At 53.7% G+C, this 19,356-nt stretch overlaps 1 protein-coding gene across 1 annotated transcript in view; it reads left to right on the top strand.

The window, feature by feature from the left end:
- Nucleotides 1-19,356, top strand: part of LOC138824811 (sodium- and chloride-dependent GABA transporter 3) — an 84,975-nt gene that overhangs the window by 26,574 nt on the left and 39,045 nt on the right. The window contains exon 5 of the mRNA XM_070019126.1: nt 1,953-2,085. Within this exon, the coding sequence (XP_069875227.1) occupies nt 1,953-2,085 (133 nt within the window). The remainder of the gene's footprint in view (nt 1-1,952; nt 2,086-19,356) is intronic.

Raw genomic sequence — 19,356 nt, forward strand, 5'->3', positions numbered from 1 at the left:
CTGATGAACTGTCTTCGTGGATATTATGGGTGGTGGCTAGAAGGCAGCAGGCATCTTCCAGCTCCCTAGGGACAAGAGAAATTTCCCAGAGAATTCTGGGAGCGGTCGTATTTGTGGGCATGAGACTCCTCCCTGTGGTCACTTCTCAGAGAACTCGTGCAGTAGGCCTCTGGGGGTGCTTGTTACCGCAGCAGAACCCAGCCTGTGCTGACTGCTCTGGGCCAGCCAGGAGAGCTGCCTGGAAGCTGTGCTGTATGTATGGGAATGGAGTTAAACCAGGAGACAGGTGGAGATCCCCTTCCCAAATTCCTGCCAACAAAAAGCCAAGGTTCCAAACCCCACACGCGGCTGCTGTACTTCATCCTGGACGACCAGAGCAACCTCTGTGGTGATTCAGCCTCACTGTGCATAAGAAACCCTCGGGGCCACCTGTCAGAATGTAGCGCCCAGACGCCCACCCTGCAAAGCTCAGGGCTCAGTGTGTCTATTCCTGGGAAGCCCTCCAGAGCCCCTGCTCTGCAACAGGCAATGTGTGTGGTGATGATGGTGGATTTTTCGTGAATAAAGCTTGAAGTTTCAAAAGGAACTAAAGCTGGAGAATGCTAAGCACTAGAAGCATTGTCGCCTTGGTTGCCTGCCTTTCTGTCCAGCTTGACCTAGTAGAAGATTTACCTTTTATCTGGCTTCTAACGCACTGGCTAGCACAGAGTAGGCACTTTGTGGCACAGAGTAGGCGCTTTGTGACTGAGTGTTGGCTGCCCCCACGTGTCCTGGCACTGAATCCCAGAGCCGGTTTCCTTTCCAGTGAGACTGTGGCTGCACACAGTCTGGTTTCGTTTCAGGGCCTGCCTGATGTCTGCAGGGGTGGGGACAGGACTGGAGGGAGCCTGCTGACCAGCGCTAATTGGTGTCATGGGCTATGGGTGCAGAAGCCGGCCTCTGCAGATGCCCAGGAGACACACTGAGGGTGCCTTTCATACTTGGTGGGCATTTTCAAGGCAACAAGGCGGCTGGCACTGTCTGATAGCAGTGGGGGGGGGTTGGCAGCCTGAATGGGGTTCGTAGAGAAAGTCTGGAGGAGATTGTCTCGGTGCCACAGTTCGACAAAATATGGATGGAGCATGGCAAGTTTGACTCGGGTAAGGGAATCTGGGAGCCAGGCCTGCACAGTCAAGTCTGAGGAACTGATGGGCCACGAGTGAGGGCCACGGTGGCCACGCCTGGGTGCTGTTCTCTGGGGCCTGTGTCCTCTGGGATGCCTTGGCCCTTGTCAGGCCACCCCAGGCTTCCTGCGCACCTCCTCTGCCCAGCCTTCCTGCCATTCCCGTCACCCAGCTGAGCCCCAGCATGCTGTGCCTCACATGCTCTCTCTGGGGTTGAGCTCTGACTGTTCCTCGATCCAGAGCCATTTCTTCCTTCTCTTAGCTCCTTCATCCTTCAAGCGCTCACCTAGCGCGTCCTCCAGGAAGCTGCCCCGGGGCCTCTGGAGCAGTCAGGTTCAGAAGCCTCACCCCAGGGAGCTCATCACTGACGCTGTGATGTTCAGTTCTTGCTCTGCTCCTGTGGGAGCAGACACTGGCGCCCTTGGGAGCTCTGACTTCGAGAGGCCCACCCTGACACGTGCTGCAGAAAGGGGACCTGGAAGTTTCTGTGTGAAGTGGTCCGTGTTCCACTATTGGTTCAGCAAAGTGAGGGTGTGTGGTCTCCGCCTGAGGACCCATAGTGTGTGTCTCCCAGCACCCCAGGATAAGTGGGGTGCTTCTGTCTTCCCTAAGCCCCTGTGTCTCATGTCTGTGCCTTACCTCCCTCCTTCTCGGTTTGACACGTGGGGAACGGCTGGATGAGGGGGTGAACAGTGGCTGGTCCCCGCTCCTCTGCTGCCCTTGCTATGCTGCAGGTGAGGCTGGTCAGACCCAGGTCCAGCCCAGTGACTGTGCACCCTCCCTCTGCAGGCGCCGGGTGCTGGCCATCTCCGCCGGGATCGAGCACATCGGGAGCCTCCGCTGGGAGCTGGCCCTGTGTCTCCTGGCGGCCTGGACCATCTGCTACTTTTGCATCTGGAAGGGGACCAAGTCCACGGGGAAGGTAAGAGGTCGATCTTTGAGCAAGAGGCTTGGCCTGTCCTTGAGCAAGCTCCCAGGGGTTCCTGTGGTGAAGGAAGCTCTTCAGTTGGCAAGTGGAAGAGCACTGGAAGGGAGCGTCCATACAGAGCCCACAATTACCTCCACCAGACATTGACCATACTTTAAGTCTGTTCCATTTTACCTCTGACCCTCAGTGAAAGAAGAAGGTCTTGCCCTGTCTGTCTTAGTGAGTCAAGAATCACATAAGGTAGCCAGGCACTAGTGGCTCACACCTGTAATCCCAGCTGAGATCTGAGGATCAAGGTTCAAACCCAGCCTGGATAGGTACATCCATGAGACTTATCTCCAATGAACCAGCAAAAAAGCCAGAAGTGGAGGTGTGACTCAAGTGACAGCACACTAGCCTTGAGTGACAAAGCCAAGCGAGAGCAGGAGGCCCTGAGCTCAAGCCCCAGTGTACGCGCACGCACACACACACACACACACACACACACACACACACACACACACACACTAATAATAATAATAAAATCATACCAGGCAAGGTGGCGCTGAAGTGCCTCACAAGCCGGTATGTGCTAAACGACTGTGATGATTCTGCTGTCTCGAAGTCAAGGCTCTGGTGGGGCCAGGTCAAGGGATGCTGGTGTCCCTACGGGGTCCCAGATCTCACAACATCGTTCTCGAGCACTGTGGGCTGCTTAGGGGGAGCAACAGCTCCCATCTTGCAGCCTGAGTGGACCAGGTGGCCTCCACAGTCCTCTGCCGGCTGAGCCCCCCTGGGCACAGGGGAGGCTGAGAAGCAGGGAGACACCCAGACTTTCTGGTCAGCAAGCATTTCGTGTTCACTCATGTTCCAGGGTGGAGCTCAGGGCTAAGTCCAGTGTGATGCCATATTTGACTAAAAATAGATACAAACGGGAAAGAATTAGCTGCAAATGTTGAGCAATCAGATTTGGTGTTGCTGATTCTAGCATCTTTTAGAGAGTAAGGTGTGGCCAGACTGGACTTGTATCCCATCAAATAGCCAGCACATGGCCGAGCCAAGCTGAGCAGCTGGACACCTCCTTCCAGTGGTGTCCTGGTTGGCCATGGTCCTACAGTTCCCCTCGGTCCCCTCAGGATCATCCTCCCCACTTAGTGTTTTTTCCTAAGCAAGGGTCACCCTGGCCCATCGTTCCTTGCCTGCCTGTCGAGGAGAGACAGCTACTGGGGTGGGCACTGGAAATGAAGTCTCCTAGAAAACAGGAACTTAGGGACTCTGGGCCTCCACTCTGGGGTGGGCAGAAGAGGAGACTGTGATATGACATTCCCCTCCTTTGGAGGGAAGAATGGGGACATGGTAGAAACGAGGTCCCTACTCCATCCTTGCTGCCTCTCTCGCTAACGAAGAGTATGATGGGAGAGCTCCAACCCAGATCCGGGCTTGAGGTCAGCCCTGCGTTAGTGTGGCGGGGCCGTGTCACTCGGTACCTCTGGATGTTAATGTCTCCTTCTATAAGTGGGGGTGGATGCTTGGGCTTGCCGTGGGAAGGGGTGGGAATGAGAGGCGGGTGGCCCACGCTCATGTCCCCGCTCCTCAGAGGATGGCGGTCACAGCAGCCATCTGGGTAGAGTTAATACTCATTTGTGAGGGTCAGTTCCTCCTTCGTACTCACACGCCCGCTCACCCAGCCCAGAAACAAGCGCCGAGACCAGAGTTCAGGGCCCCCAATTTACTGATGGGGGCTCAGGCCCGGCAGGATGGAGGATCCTATTCAAGGACCCTCCTCAGGGAGCAGGCGTGGGAGTGAGATGAGGTGCTGGTGGCCACACAGCCCTGGTTCTGGGTGGTGCACGCTCACTGAATCTGCAGCACAGGGGCATGGAGGTGGCTAGCAAGGAAGCAGAGCACGCGCAGGTGCTTTGTGATTGCCCTAGAGACGTCTGCTATTCTGCCAGGCAACCATCTCAAATTAATTTGAGGGGCTTCTATTTCTATTCCATTAAAAACAATCATACCATAGAATGGACAGCAATGCTGTGGTTTTCTGTGTTTTTGTGCTCTAGGCATATTTGTTAAGGCAGAAAAGTCTGTCTTCCTGTCCTTTTCTGTCCTTTTCCTTCCCTTCCTTCCCTCCCTCCTTCCTTCCCTCCTTCCCTCCCTCCTTCCCTCCCTCCTTACCTCCCTCCCTCTCTCCCTCCCTCCCTCCCTGCCTCCCTCCCTCCCTACCTCCCTACCTTCCTACCTTCCTTCCGTACCAGGACCTGAACTCAAGGCCTCACACTCCCTTGGCTGGCTTTCTTAAAGCTGGAAGTTCTACCTGTTGAACCATACCTTCAAGCCTGGATTTATTTTTCTGGTCAGGTTTTCTGAGGACTTTTCTGCCTAGGCTGGCGTTGAGCCGCAATCCTCTAGATCTCCTGAGTAGCTGCGATCCTAGGCTGAGCCATTGATGCCTGGCAGGAAGACCGTTTTTATGAGTGCGTGCCTCCTGTTGAGCTTTGCCAGGCCTCAGTCTATCCCAGAGGTTAGCTTTAGGGCTGGACCTGGCGCACAGCCTGGGTTTGTGGGTAAAGATTTTTTGGAACGCAGCCATGTACATTCGCTCATGTGTTAATCTTTGGTTCCTTTCTTCGTCTTTTGTGGAATCATTGAGTGATTATGGTAGAGACTGCATGGCCTCAAAACCTAATACACAGGTCGAACATCCCTAATCCAAAACTCTGAGACCCCCAAATAATCCAAAATCTAAAGCTTTTTGAGGCTGGCACAATGCCACACATGGAAATTTTTGTGCACAGAATTCTGTTTCAAACACAACATCATTTAAAAATCATTGTATACGATTACCTAGAAGGCCATACATGTAAGATATAGCTGAAATGTAAGTGAAGTTTGTGCTTAGACTTAATTCCTCCCCAAAATCAGAGAGAGAAAAAAAAATACCTGAAACCGGAAACGTTTCTGGTCCAGGCACGCTGGATAGCGTTAGCTACACCACCTGTGTTCACCATCTGGCCATTCACATTCGTTTGTGGACCAGAAACAGATAATCTGATCCGTTCAGATAATTTGAATACTTCCCATTTAACAAGAAGGGAATATGGCGGTGGCTGTCTCCCCCAGCATAGGCCCCTTCCAGCACGGAGAAATGAGCGGCGGCTTACATGGGGTCCTCAGCCCGTCTCCGCGTGTCCCCCCAAAGTAACATCTCCGTCCAGATCCTCAGGATCCAGGACGTCTGCTCATTCTCTGCTCTGTTCATTCACTCATCCAGTAGATTTATTGTGTACCTACTGTATGCAAGGCCCTGGGCTGGAGCCTCTTTTGGGTGGATGACTGAGGGATATCGAGGCTGGAGACCAGACAAGACCTGGCAGTACCTGGGCCTCATGGGCTTTCTGCTGAACGCCTTGAGGCAGGGCAGTGTGGTCTGGTGTCCTGCTTGTTGTGGGCGGGTCGGTGGCCCTGAGAAGCCAGGGCGTCTCTGTGGCAGGGTGGGCAGGAGGAGCCTTCTGGGTGGGGAATGCGCCACGCGGCTGTCCTGCACCCTGGACCCCCGGTGACGGCCAGCCCTGCCCAGCAGATGGGTGTCTCCCCACGCCGCCCCTGCTGGCGCTCGCCCTGCGCTCTCCCTCCTGGCCAGTTCCGTCTTCTGGCCTCTCCTCCGTGGATGATTTATGGATTTTTCCCCTCGTTTCCTGGTCTCCAGGAGCAGGAGCACTGCAAAAACAATTCTGGTTCCTTCTCCGCCTCCCCGCACTGCCCCTGCAAAGGAAGCTGCAGGATTAGCTGGGTTTGGAGAAGAATCGTGCCTTTTCACTCCCTCGGGGCTCTGTGTTTACTCCTTTCAAAGCTGCGGGACACCACGGCCAGGGAAAAGCCCCACACACAGACAGACACACTCCCCCAGAAACAGCTGCAAAGGGCCTTGAATTGACTTTTCTTCTTCCCCTCGCCTCATTCGCCCACAGGGAGAGGCTTGGAGGTGACCAGAGGACTCTTAAACAGAGCTTGTGGGCTGTGGGATGAGGGAGCAGAGCACGAGGGCCGCTGCCTCCCCTCCCCCTCCCCGTCTCCCCCCTCCCCCCTCTCCCCCCTCCCCCCTCTCCCCCCCTCCCCCCTCTTCCCCCTCCATCCTCGCGCATCCCAGGGAGGCACCATGTCTGCCCTGTTGCTCTGAGGATGGAGGGTGGAAGGTGGAGGAAGGAGGATGGAGGATGGAGGGTGGAGGGTAGAGAGGGTGGAGGGTGGAGGGTGGAGGGTGGAGGGTGGAGGGTGGAGGATGGAGGGTGGAGGATGGAGGGTGGAGGGTGGAGGATGGAGGATGGAGGTCCTCGGGGGGCTGAGCCGTCAGTCATGGGATGCTGTCAGCAGGAGCTGGGGTGAGGCTCGCGGACGCAGTGTTTCTCGGGGGCTCAGACCCACAAGCACCACGTACCTCGAGTCCTGCGTGACTGCAGGCGCGTGGCAGTTCCCAGGTCTGCTGGGTTGAGGGTGCGCGCTGTGTGGCAGGCTGAGGTGGGTCACAGGTGAAGCTGGCCCCGAGACACAGCCCACGGTGGCCAAAGCATCCTTCCCGCCACCACGTTCACTACCACCTCTACCACGCTGGCCAAATCTACTCTTCAGGCGCACCCTGTGTCATGGCTTCAAGGAGATAGAGTACGGGGTGGGGGGGGAGTGTGGAAGGGAGAGGAGTGGAAGGGAAGCGGGCAGCCCCAGCCTTGGCAGTGGCAGGGACTGCCCACCTCTCTCAGCACCAGACCTGATGTCTGTATTCTGTCAGGGGCAGAGTCCTGCCCCAGAGCCCCAGAACCTGAGCCCCCCCACACACAAGGGTTTTGTGCAGGGCTGGGAAGAGTGGTAGATGGAGACCTCACAGCCCTCCCCTGGCCTTGAGCGGCAGGTGGAGACCGCACAGCCCTCCCCTGGCCTTGAGCGGCAGGGCCTCACCTTCAGCAGGAACCCTGGCAGCAAAGGGGCTTGGAAGGAAGGGGAGCTTTGCAGCTAAGTCGTGCCGTCTTTATTAGAGCACAAAGGCCCCCCAAAGTCCCAGTGGGCTGCTGGGGGAAGCTGTTCTGCCCGGCCAGAGCCTGGCAGCTCTAGAGAAATCTGGCAGGATCCTGAGTCGGCCTGAGGGCGGTGGAGGCCATTAACCCCTGCCAGACATCCCCTCGGCCGGCACAGGGCACGTCCAGACGAGTCCGGTCGGGTGAGCGTGGGTCTCTTGTGTATGGGCTGCCACCCCTGGCCGTGGCAGGAAGGGACAGAGCAAAGAGGCCTTGCTCTCTGAACGAGGAAGCATTGCCCGAAAAGCTGAGCCACAGACAAGGGGAGCTGGGCTTGCTTCTGCCACCTGAGCCACAGCTCCCGGCCTGGGCTGTAACCCTCCTACGTGTGTTTCCTGTACAGCTAGGATAACAGGCACACGCCACCAAGCTCAGCTGATGATTGAGATGGAGGCGCCTTGCTAACTTTTTGTAGGAGGGGCCTTCGATCACAGTCCTCCCAATCTCGGCCGGGACTACCGGCATGAGCTGCCACACCCAGATTTCCAGTGGCTATTTTAAGAATGCACCCAAGTTAAATGTGAAACAGCAGCGTCCTCATCTCCGGTCCTCTGGTCTCGATGGCATCAGGAGGCCGTAGTGACTGAACCATCAGGGAGGCAGCTTCAGAGTGTGTCTATCGGGAAGTTGCCTAATGGGGAAGCGAGGAGCAGCTGCCGTAGGTACTGGAGGTGTGGGGAGGGCGGCTGTGCCTGGGGAAGGAGGCCCAGCTCTCCCCCACAGCAGCGGCTGTGTGTACACAGCAGCCTCGCTCTGCCCGGCAGCTCTGGACATGGCTGACCTAGGCTTTCTACTGCTGTCTGGAGCCATCTTCTTGCAGTAGCTGATATGCACTTAAGTCAGGTTCTCAAATGTAGCTATTCATCTATATCTGGTCTGCCCACTTAGCAATGGGCCCTGAAAGGCAGAGTGCCTGTACTTGGTACTTAAATGAGAAATTAAGGGTGAATGGATGAGTGCACAATAGATGGGTGGGTGGAGGTGTGGGTAAGTGGATGGGTGGTGGATGGGTGGATGGATGGGGAGGAGGATGGGTAGTAGGTGGAGGTGTGGGTAGGTGGAGGTGTGGGTAGGAAGATGGGTCAATGTTTGGGTAGATGTATGGTCTGCAGATGGCAACTCTACAAGTTTGTCCACAGAATGGAATCAAACACACCACAGATAGTTCCAATCCCTTCCTGGGGTGATGACCACCATTGTCCCAGAAGGCCATGGTGCCCAGGAAAGTGGGGTGTGAACAATTACTGGTATTCAGAAGCATGAGAGAAAGAGGGGGGGGGAGAGAGGGAGAGAGAGAGAGAGAGAGAGAGGGAGAGAGAGAGAGAGAGAGAGAGAGAGAGAGAGAGAGAGAGAGAGAGGATCCAGCAAAAGATAATGTGGACAGTAGTCAGGTAGCACATCCTCCTGTCTGCCTTCCTTTTTTCTTTCTTCCCTCCTTCCCTCCCTTCCTCCCTCCCTCCCTCCTTCCTTCCCTCCCTCCCTCCCTCTCTTCCTACCTTCCTTCCTTCCTTCCTTCTGTCCTCCCTTCCCTGTCATTCCAGCCATACAGGAGGCTGAAATAGGGAGAGTAACAGGTTCAAAAGTAGGATCCTAGCTCAAAAATAACCAGAGTAAAAGGGGTGGAGGTGTGGCTCAATTGGTAGAGCACCTGCCTAGGAAGCATGAACTCCTGAGTTCAAACCTCATGACTACCATGAAAGAAGGAAGGATGGAAGGAGGGAAGGAGGGAGGAAGGAAGGAAGGGGATGATGGAGGGAAGGAGGAGAGGGAGAGGAGGTGGGGTTGGGGTGTGGGGCTGTCCAGCACATGTCCCAGTGCTGGCTGGGTCCCCAGGCTGGTGCTTAGAGGCTGGGCCTCTGCCTCCATGGAACACCAGATTGCATCAAGCCACCAAACCCATATGTGACCATCTCTTCACACAGAGGTGTGCACTGAGGCCCAGAGAGGCCCAGACACCTGGCCGAGTCCCACAGCCAGCCCAGCTGTTTCTGCCCCACTTCAGTGTGTAATATCACCTTAGTTTATGGAGCCACGGGCCTCCCAATGAGTCCAACCTCATTTATTAAACACCTGTGGGGTTCTGGGCATGTCCTGGAGACGCCGTCATTAATAAGGCTTGGTTGCTGGGCAGCCTGTGGGGTAGGGGAGTCATGGAGGCAGGAAGAAGATGGCTGAGGTCAGAAATGAAAGGCGTTGCGTGTACCCAGAGCAGGGTCATGGTCCTGACACTTCCCGCAGACCTGGGGTGACAGTACATACCACCATGCTCGGCTTTTTCTGTGGAGATGAAGTCTCATGAAATCTTGCCTGGAGCTCTGATCCTCCAGATCTCTGCCTCCTGCGTAGCTGGAAAGCCAGCTGCATGCTGCTGTGCCCCGCCTTGTTTTTCATGCTAGGGCTTGAACACAGCGATGTATGCATCCATGTATTTTTAAACCTCATTTTAATGTCAGCTAAAATTCAGAGAAAAGCCACGATCCCGTGAAGCACGGTGGAGCCTCACTGTTTCACTGAGTACTTCATGCGCTGGTGAAAAGCGGGTCGCTAACAGGGCCACCTGTGGAGTCCAGCCAGCTGTGGCCATAAGAGAGCCAGGCTCGGGGGGCCGGTAAGAACTGGGGAGATGGCAGGGCTGAGCGCTGTGCTGCAGTGAGAGCCAGCCCGGCCCTGCAGGCACAGAGGGGAGGAGGGGAAGGGGCCCCGAGGAAGCCGGGCTGCCCCGCCGGGGCACTGGGGATGTGGGGTGATAAGGAAGGAGATGGGGTTTTGTCTTGGGTGGAGGGACGTCACCCATGTCTTCAGGGACTCATCCAGTTTGAAATGCCTGGAAAACTAACAGGGTGGGTGTTTGGGGAGCAGATTGGGTCATCTGAGCTCAGGAGAGGGGCGGGTGGTATGGTCCCTGTGTGCGTGTTATCGGCCCTTTCCTGGGTAGCTGCATCAGGGTGCCATAAGCCCCTTGGTATTGTGTAAAAATCAGGGCACCGTGCAGATAGTTCCAGGGTGGGGGAGGGGTCCGGACATATCATGTGACTTTCACTGTGTCTACCCCCAAGCGAGGAGCTCAATTCATCTGATGCAAATTATGTCATAATTTTATGAACCCGAAGGTGCACAAGCTTTTAGTTAGGAAGAACGTTTGCCAGAAATGGGAGCAGTTCTAAGTAGTCTGCCAAAGAAGCAGCACCATTCATTTGCCTTGGTGCCATTGTTCTTGTGCGACAGAAGCAGTCACATTCGACTCTTCTTCTTCTTATTATTATTACTTTGGTAGTTCCAGGGTTTGAACTTACTTGCAGAACTGGCATGCTACCATGTGAGCCGCACTCCCAGCCCTTCCTTCGCTTCAGTCATGTTTTGAACAGGGTCACAGTTCTTGTATCTGCAGTCTGCTGCATACTTCGGTGTGCACGCTGAGGTGCATACCACCATGTGTGGTTTATTAGTAGAGATGGGCAATCTTTTTTTTTTTTTTTGCCCAAGCTGGTGTGGAACCACATAGTCTTCTCAGTCTCGGCCTCTTGGGTAGCTGTGTTCACAAGCAAGAGCCATTGCACTTGACTCAGAAGGAACTCTGAGTTGCTTTGAAGAAATTCTCTTACTGTCTCAGGTGTGTTGTTCAAGGTGTTACCTGGTCCACTTTCAGGTATTGTAGTAACATAATGTGGTGCAGTGCGGTCTCAAGTTCTTTGTTTCCTTTGAAGGAATCCATAATCTTGTCTCTAATGATTTCAGTTTGCTCCATACTATCAAACCTCATGCCATCTATTTATATGCCTTCCCATAGTGTGATCTTTTCAAAACATCCTGGGTATTGAAAAAAACTACTGATATAAGCTTAATTTACAGTTTTACCAATGAAGCCCCGAGCTGAGCTGTAGAGATGGCAGTGGAGAGCTGTGACCCTTGTCCCTTGCCTTCTGGCACGGTCCCCTGCAGGACTTCCTGATTGCAGAGGTGAGCAGCTGAGCCACCGCTGTGGTTTACACGGAGTCTGGGGTGAGGTGTTTAGACCACTGGGGAAGGGACTGAGTGAGATCAAGCCTCCCCAGCTTCCTGTTTTGTCATGTGACCTCTCACTCTGGCGACAAAGCTATGATGCCATGAGGCTCTCCCCAGAACTGAGCTGGTGCAGGTGTCATGCCCTGCTCTCCCGAACTGCGAGTTAAATAAGCCTCTTCTCTTCATCAAGTAAGCCTGCCTCCAATATGTTGTTATAGTAACAAAAAAGTGTCATAAGTTTATTTTTTGCCAATCCTGGGGCTTGAACTCAGGGCCTGGGCACTGCTCCTGAGCTTCTTTGACTCACTACTTGCGCCTCAGTGCTGCTTCTCACTTTTTCTGTGTATGTGGTGCCGAGGAATTGAACCCATGCATGCGAGGCAAGCACTGTACCACTGAGTCACCTTCCCAGCCCAAGTGTCGTAATTTTTAAATCAGAGAAATGATGGAAGCGACGCTCTGGGAGCAGGTGGAGCACCCAGGCAGAGAATGCAGGAGAGAAGGGTGGAGGGGTGAGGATTAGGCTTGGGGCGTTCCAGCATTTAAGGGGTGCAAAGGAGGAATCTGCCAAGTGGAAGCTGAAGGGTCCTCTGAGAAGCAGAGAGAAAAAGGTGGGAGGGAGGCCTGAGGAAGACAAGGTGGGAGGTGGAGGACGGCGGGACTGGGAGTGGCCATCCTAGCGAGGGCGCCCCATCTTCCGGGCGGAGAACCTGACTGTGCCTTTCTCCCTTCCAAAGCTTCAATTCATGCAAAGAGAAGAGGGGGAAGCCTGAGTCAAAGGGGACAGGTGGGGTTGTAGCTTGGGGATGCTCCCTGAGAAGGAAGTCAGGGTGTAGGGAGAAAGTAATGGCCGTGGGCCTGGGCATGTGGAATTGTTGTTCTCTGGGTGTGGCTTGAAATGCTAGAGCCTGGTGAGGGCATGAGGAACATGGGCATATTGGTGGCTCCTAAGACCCAGGAGGAAGAGGAGATCCCAGGAAAGGGTGAGGAGAGGGGATAAAGTGCCTGAGAGGGGTCACAGATAAGGAATAGAGGTTCACAGGGGCCTCCATTGAAACCTGATTTGCTATCTTTGAGATGCATGCCCAGGAATGGGCTCGCTAGATTGTAGGGTGGTTCCATTTTTAGTTTTAAGGGAATTTCCATTCTGACTTCCGGAATGGTTGCAGGAGTTTGCATCCCCTTCGATAGTGGAACAGGGCGGGTTGCTTCTCCCCGCGCGCCCCCCCCATCCCCACACCTCTGCCAGCATTGGTTGTTTGTATTCTTCATGATGGCCAATCTTACTGCAGTAAGAAGGAATCTCAGTGTTGTTTTGATTTGCAGTTCCTTTATGGCCAGAGATATTGAATATTTCTTCATGTGTTTACTGCCCACTTTTACTTTTTCTGAGATGCATCTGTATAAACTCCCTTGACCATTTATTAATTGGGTTTTTGATTCTTTGAGGGTAGTTATATACATGTATGTGTGTATTTAATATATATATATGTGTGTGTGTATATATATATATATGATATGTGTAATGGAATTTTATCTATCAGGAAGAAAAACGTTACATCATTGGCAGGGAAATGAATGGACCTGGGAAAAAAATCCTAATGAGTGAAGTGAGTCAGGCTCAGAGACACAAAAGGCAGATGTTTCCTCTCATATGTGGAATTTAAATCTAAAATATAAACGCACGAAAGTACAAGGCCATACAGGTAAACTAACAAAAGCATGGTACATGTGGGGAGGGTTTCCATGGTGAATAATGAACAGTTTCACACAATGAATCCCAGGAAGCTGGCTGAGCCTGTGGGCTCAGAGAGGGAGGTGGATGACCGAAGTGGACAGATACAGTCACCAGACTCAGTAAGTGAAAATGAATCAAGGGAACTCGGGGCGATGAGTAGGGATGGGACGGGCATGGAGGGAGGAGGATGGAAGGGCTAACTATGATCAAGATGCTTTGTACACACGAATGGACGTGCGAAGGTGAAGCCCCTTCCTGCAACTATGTGAAGACCATGGCTCATGATTCCGGAGGCCGGGAGGTTTAAGAACGTGGTGCCTGGTCTCTGGTGAGGATCTCCTTGCTGTGTCCTGACATGCTGGAGGGCACAGTGTGCAGAGGCCTGGCGGCCTGCCAGCCTGGCTGTCTTCATCCTACACAGCCATGACTGCATTGCAGGGCCCAACCTCAAGACGCCCACTGGTCCTGGTCACCTCCAAAGCGCCTACCTTGAAGCACTATTCACCTGTGATTCAGGGGATTGCGTTTCCAGATCATGAACTTTCAGGGGACACGTGGAAGCCATAGGATGGTACAAGTTCTGCCTTCTAGGAAACAGTGTGGCAGTCTGTTCACGGCAGCTGCGTCTGGGAGATCTAGAGGGCGGGGCTGGTTCTGGTGTGAACACAATCTGGTGCACGACAAATGGCAGTTCATGTTGGATACGCGATTGATTGATTAATTGATTAAAAAGAATGCATGAAGAAATGAACCCTTGAAAGAGACTAAAAAGAAGAAAATAAGAAAAGCCTAATGAAGGAATGTTTCTATCTGCAGAGAGGTAGGCTACAGGTCGACACGGCGTCCATTAGGCTGGACTGGGAAGGGCCTTGTGTCCTCTGGGATCATGGCTGGGTCGACAGATTGGAGCAGAAGGCAGATTGCAAGAACAGCAGGTGAACATGGCTTCCTCCTGCCACAGACACAGAGGTTCTCAAAGGAATGTACCACCGCTGGGAGAGGTGGCCTGTGCAGAAGCCGTGTGGCTTGGCATCCCCCAGGAAAGTTCCGGAACCACTGATGGATGCCGCCGGTCTCGAGGCAGAGGCACTCAGAGAGGCCCGCCGTGCTTTGCCCCTTCTGGCTGCAGCTGTGGTCTCTGAGCGCTGCCTCTGCCCGCACCCCACGTCCACACGTGTGCCTACAAGAGAGTCAGGGGACCACAATCCCCCCTGCTGATGAATCCACACCAGGGAACGTGTACACTAGTGACACTCTGGCTGCCATGGGGACGCCTGCCTTCTGGCCCAAGGAGATGGATGGACTTAAGTCGTCATTAGCCAGGGTACCCGGTATGTATTCCAGGCAGTACGTAATAGCTCCACTGCAAGCCTGCAGACGCTCAGCATGGGTTATTCGTTTTGCTCAGGCTCATTTCTGGAGTTGTTTTCATTTTTTGAGGCCTTTATATAGATGCTTAGTAAAAAATCAATAGCATTGAATCCCCAGCTAATCTTAATTCACCATGAAATAGGCTTAGACACTAGCCTCCTCTAGCCGTGATTTGTTTTTTAGAGAGTCTGTGGGCAGGGATTTAAACTGACCTCAGCCTTCTTCCTGAGCATGCTTGCTATTTACATATCTTGTCACCCTGGTACCCTGGAGCTCCTCTCTCTGGGTGACTTTCACCAGGCCGAAGTGTGTCCTGAGTCCTGGCTGTAATGAATGTGTTCACAGAACATGCTCTCGGTCAGGACTCCAGACCCGCAGGGGCGTCTGCTTGCTCTTCGAAGTCAGCTCAGGGTGCAGGGCCCCGGCACAGCTCTTCCGCCAGGACTGTGCCTCCCACGTCGCTGCGGGTTCCTGGCCTCTCACCTGCCGCCCAGTCAGCCCAGTCGCCTGCAAGGACAGGATCCCGGCTCATTTATCCACTCCAGCCCACTCCCGGAACCCAGCACAGGGCCTGGCCCCCGTGGGCTCAGTAAGTGGCTGACACACACACACTCTGGGACGGAGAGGCCAGAATGAGAACGTAGCCCGTCCACACCAACGGTCCCTTGCCAGCACATGGGACTGTGTCCTGATTGTTCATTTGTTCTCACTAGACTATCAAGGTCTGGATTTTTTTTAATTGTTCTTTTTTTTTTTTTTGCTGCATGTAGGTCTTTGGAAGAGGTGTTTCAGAGCTTGTAAAGATGAGCATGGCCCTTTGCCTTGAAGGACACAAGGAAAGCAATAGTTAGGCTTGTAACCAGCTGCTACTGTTTGGATTTTCACCATCCCTGAGAGCCCATGTGTTAAAGGCTTGGTTGCCGGCCTGTCACAGCCTGGGAGAGGGTGGAAACTTTGCAAGGTGGAGCCTAGAGGACCTTGGTTTCCTGGCTGCCATGTGGTGATCGAGTCTCTGTCACACACTCTGCTGGGATGTACCCAGCTGCCACAAGCCCATAGCACAGTCCCTCAAACCATGAGCCTGAGGAAACCTTTCTTCCTCCTATCTTGTTCATCTTAGGTATTTTGTCACGCTGTCAGAAAGCCGACTCACATGCAGAGAACTGTATTCCAGTGTATAATATAGCTCACTAAGAGGAGGAAGGGAGCTGCTGTTCGCAAAGGGCTGACGTGCCTGGTGCCTGGTGGACACTGGCTCACCGAGTCCGCATGCTGGCCCCATGGAACTGTGAACCGCATGGCGTAGAATAAGAATGGAAAGTTCCAAGGGACAGCGTCATCAATCTACTGTGTTATCAGTCGCATTTTACAGAAAACAGCATCGAGACCTAGAATGGCAATTATTTGCCAAAAGCAAGTCACATGCATGGAAAGTACCAGAGGCTGGATTTGAACTTGAGTTCCCTGAGGTCTGTGTCTGTGTGCTGTCACTGCTCAGCTTGCCGTAGGATTGCTATAGGAGGAGTGTTCATTTGATCTAGGTGGCTTGTGCTAAGGCCAAAGAGAGGCAAACGGTATCTTAGTCCTAAAGATCCTGAGGATGCATTTGGTAAAGGAGGAGGAAAGGCGTTTGTGGGTAAAGGATGGAACAACAGCCAAGTTCTGCCGGCAGGGAACCCAGGAAGACATGGCATCAAGTGGATGAGAGTGGGACTTGGACTTTCCAGGGTCCACACTGTGGTTGGGGTCAGGCTCTGGAATCAGACAATCCGAGCTTCATCCTGCCTTTGTCTGGCTGCTACAACCGTGGGCCAATAGTTAACTTATGGATATTCTGACCTCTGTGAAGCAGACGTGGTAACAGTGTATATTTATGTGGCTGGTGTCAGGACCCTGGAGAGCTCCGTGGCCTTCCAGATGGCGGATGCCAGTGTTCTGTCCTAGAGAACTCTGAGAGCTGAGCTTGACTCCAGGCAGCCGTGACTCCCCTCCCCCTACAAATGTACTCTTTGCTGCCAACGCTGAAGGAAGATTTCTAGCAGTCCAGAGAATGATTTCAGTGATAGATGGGTAAAGATAAAACTGTTTCAGTGATGGGTGCAGATGAAAGTGTCAGGCCCCATCTGAGGCGGTACCCCCTCCACTCCACGCCTCCTGAAGCGTCAGGTCCCTGCGAGGTGCCAGCTCACCTTTAGTGACTCTTGGGGACTTGTAACTTGCTGCGCTCGAAAACAGAGCCCAACCTAGAGCCAGTGCCGCCGCCGCCAGAACTTTGAACTTTCTCCCACTGTTTTCGCTGTATGAGCGAGCTTCTGTCATCACCTGGCTTCACAGATTTCACTTCACCGTGGCGGTTCAGTTTCTCATCACGTGTTACTTATTGGGAAGCATGCCGCCTCATAGAAGGTATTAAGTAAATAGCACAAAGGCATGTACACGTAGGTGGGGTATGGTTGGAAACTTACGTAGTCTAACAGTGGTTGAAGTCTGGGTTTGTGACTCCTGTCTGCATAAAACACCAGCCCAGAGAGGGTGTGGAGGCTGCCCGCATGGTGGGTCTGCTGGCCCAGGGCTCCTGGGTTCCCTCCAGGCCTCTCTCCTTTCCAAATGCCCTTTGAGCAACACTGCTTTCTAGTGGATCCTGCCATCCCGAACAGTGCAGGGTAGGGGCCGCCTTCCTCCAGCTCTTGTGGCATTTTCAACCACCAGACAACCTCCCCTGCTACGAAATAAATAGCTGTGTCCGGGAAGTAGGAGGAAAACACCCCACAATTCCTGTATTGGGATGCAAATGAGCAATTAGAGTCAATTAAGACAGGATACAGCATAATTACCACCAATTGTGCTAACCTTTGTATTCAGAAAGACTTGACCTGCTGAAAGGGAGTGGGGTGTCTCCTTGCCTGGGCCTGAGAAGTCTGACAGAGGAGGCCCTCCTACCCCCCACGCCCTGTCCCAGGTCAGAGCCGCCCTGGCAGCAGGCCGGGGAGGCCATGTTTGACCTGACCTTGTGAAGGACCTTATGGTGGCCATCCCAAATAGAATGCCTGAGTCGCAGCAGTCTCCTCCCTGTTCCTGACACATCCTGGTCCTCCAAGGGATGCTGGACTTGGCCAGGGAACCTCTTGCACGGGAACTTCCCTGCCCTAGTCTCTGGTCTGACCATGTCCCCTGGGCCACACCTGCTTCAACCAGATTCCATTTCTGGAGTGAGGGGAGCTCACATGGCCCCAGCTTTCCATGAGGACACAGCCCCAAGGCCTTCATTAACTTCTGCATTCTAGCTGGGCTCCACTCGGCCTGCTGCTTGGTGTGGTCTGTCACAGCAGCAAGTATGGTGTGAGCACACCGTAAAGGCCACAGAAAGCCCATGAGCATACAGGTAGAGCTGTGAGTGCAGGGGGAGGTGCGATGCGGGTGGTGGAGGCGGGCTGAGGGGTCACCTCAGACACACGCCTCGAGCCCCCAGGGTGGTTTGTGGGAAGAGGCCCCTGCCGTGGTGGGACAGGAAGTTCACACTGCCCCCTCCGAGCCCTGGGGGCTAGCACAGACAGTGGGCGATGGCTTCCCAGAGCGGGACAGGGCATCTGACCAAGCATCTCAGGGTTTGGGGGAACGCTGTGGGTGGCCGCAGAGCTGGCGATGGACTTGGTGGACAAAGAAAGGCTGGGAAAAGGCAGGGGACTGGATGAGCCTGGCATGTTCCCCAGCCGCGAGGGACCTGGTGGCTGGGGGAAGGATGGAGACCGGCCAAGTCACACAGCGCATGCGTGCGGGCACAGCCAGGGTCTGATCCCCGGGTCATCGACTCCCAGACCAATGCTCCCATGACCTGCGGCCACTTTGAATGTGGGGCCTGGAGGATTAGCCTGGGAGGAGCAAGGAAGAGACAGGCCAGGGTAGAATCTGAAGCTTGGGGTGCAGTGTGGAGAGCATGAGGCTGTCACTGGCCAGGGAGAACGAGGATTGTGGGGGGAATGCAAACTCAGAGTATAATTGGAGGTCCCAGTTACATTCGACATGGTGGCATTGGAGGACAGCTGGGGGAAGAGGCCTGGGGCTGTAGGCGACCACCAGGGGACAATGTTCTGTGCCCCTTGCCGTGATTTTTGCCTGGCGATGTCTGCTCCAGTTTGTCCTTTTTGCCCTTGGGCTGTTTATCCTCCCACCCACTTATACAGACCCTCAGAGACCGAGGAAGCACTTTTCCTGTGCCGGCAGCCTCCTTCTCCCAGGTGACCCTGTGTGGGTGGTGTCATGGCCCCAGAGTCGAATGTATACACGCACACACTCAGCACGACGTCCTTGGGGAAAAAACCTGGGTCTTTTGTTCCTTGACCTGCAGGAAACTTTGAAAACAGATACTTGAAGTGTGGACTAGATGCAGGATAGCATCTAGCCATTATATGGGCTGCCTGGAGTACTAGGTGGAGGGCTCTGAGTTGGTCTCAGGCTCAGCTGCAAGGAATGCTGTGATCAATTAGTGATGTGGGCGGCAGTGTGTGTGATCTCTTGATGATCACGTCTACGTGGTTTTGACCATCTCTAGGTGTTCTCAGGAAAAGTCAAGCACGATGTTCAAATGTCTGGTGTGGCCAAGGAAAGAAGTCTTAAGAGGGCTTTTAGAAGAGCTGGGATAGCCAAGGGAGCTGTACTCAGCATACTTTGATATCACAGCTGTGTGGGTTGCATAATGAGCTCCTAACACACCTTTTGTACCCTGACTCGAGGCTTACAAATGACTTTTTTTTGGAGGCAATGCCTGCCTGCCTGCCAGCCAGCAGTTCCATTTTGGAAGTCACACTCATCTTCACAGCAGGCTTTGGACAGCTCATTTGAATATTATCTTTCTTTTACAGTTATTTCCTTTGTAGTTTTATGAAAGGGGTAGAAAAACACGGCTCTCAGTGGAGGGAGGTTCTTCTCAATGTGATGTGGACACAGGAGGTCTGTTTAGAATTCCACTCAGTGAATTGCTTCAAATCATCGTTAGTCGTTTAGTAAGCCTTTTTCTTAGGTTCTATGTGGTCATGTAATGTGCGTAAACTGCCCTTCCACTGTGTGTGTGTGGAGTGGGGAGGGGACTCCCATGGCCAGGCTGGTGAA

Source organism: Dipodomys merriami, unplaced genomic scaffold, assembly GCF_024711535.1.
Source record: "Dipodomys merriami isolate MVZ:Mamm:240054 unplaced genomic scaffold, mDipMer1.0.p SCAF_13, whole genome shotgun sequence".
Taxonomy (NCBI): domain Eukaryota; kingdom Metazoa; phylum Chordata; class Mammalia; order Rodentia; family Heteromyidae; genus Dipodomys; species Dipodomys merriami.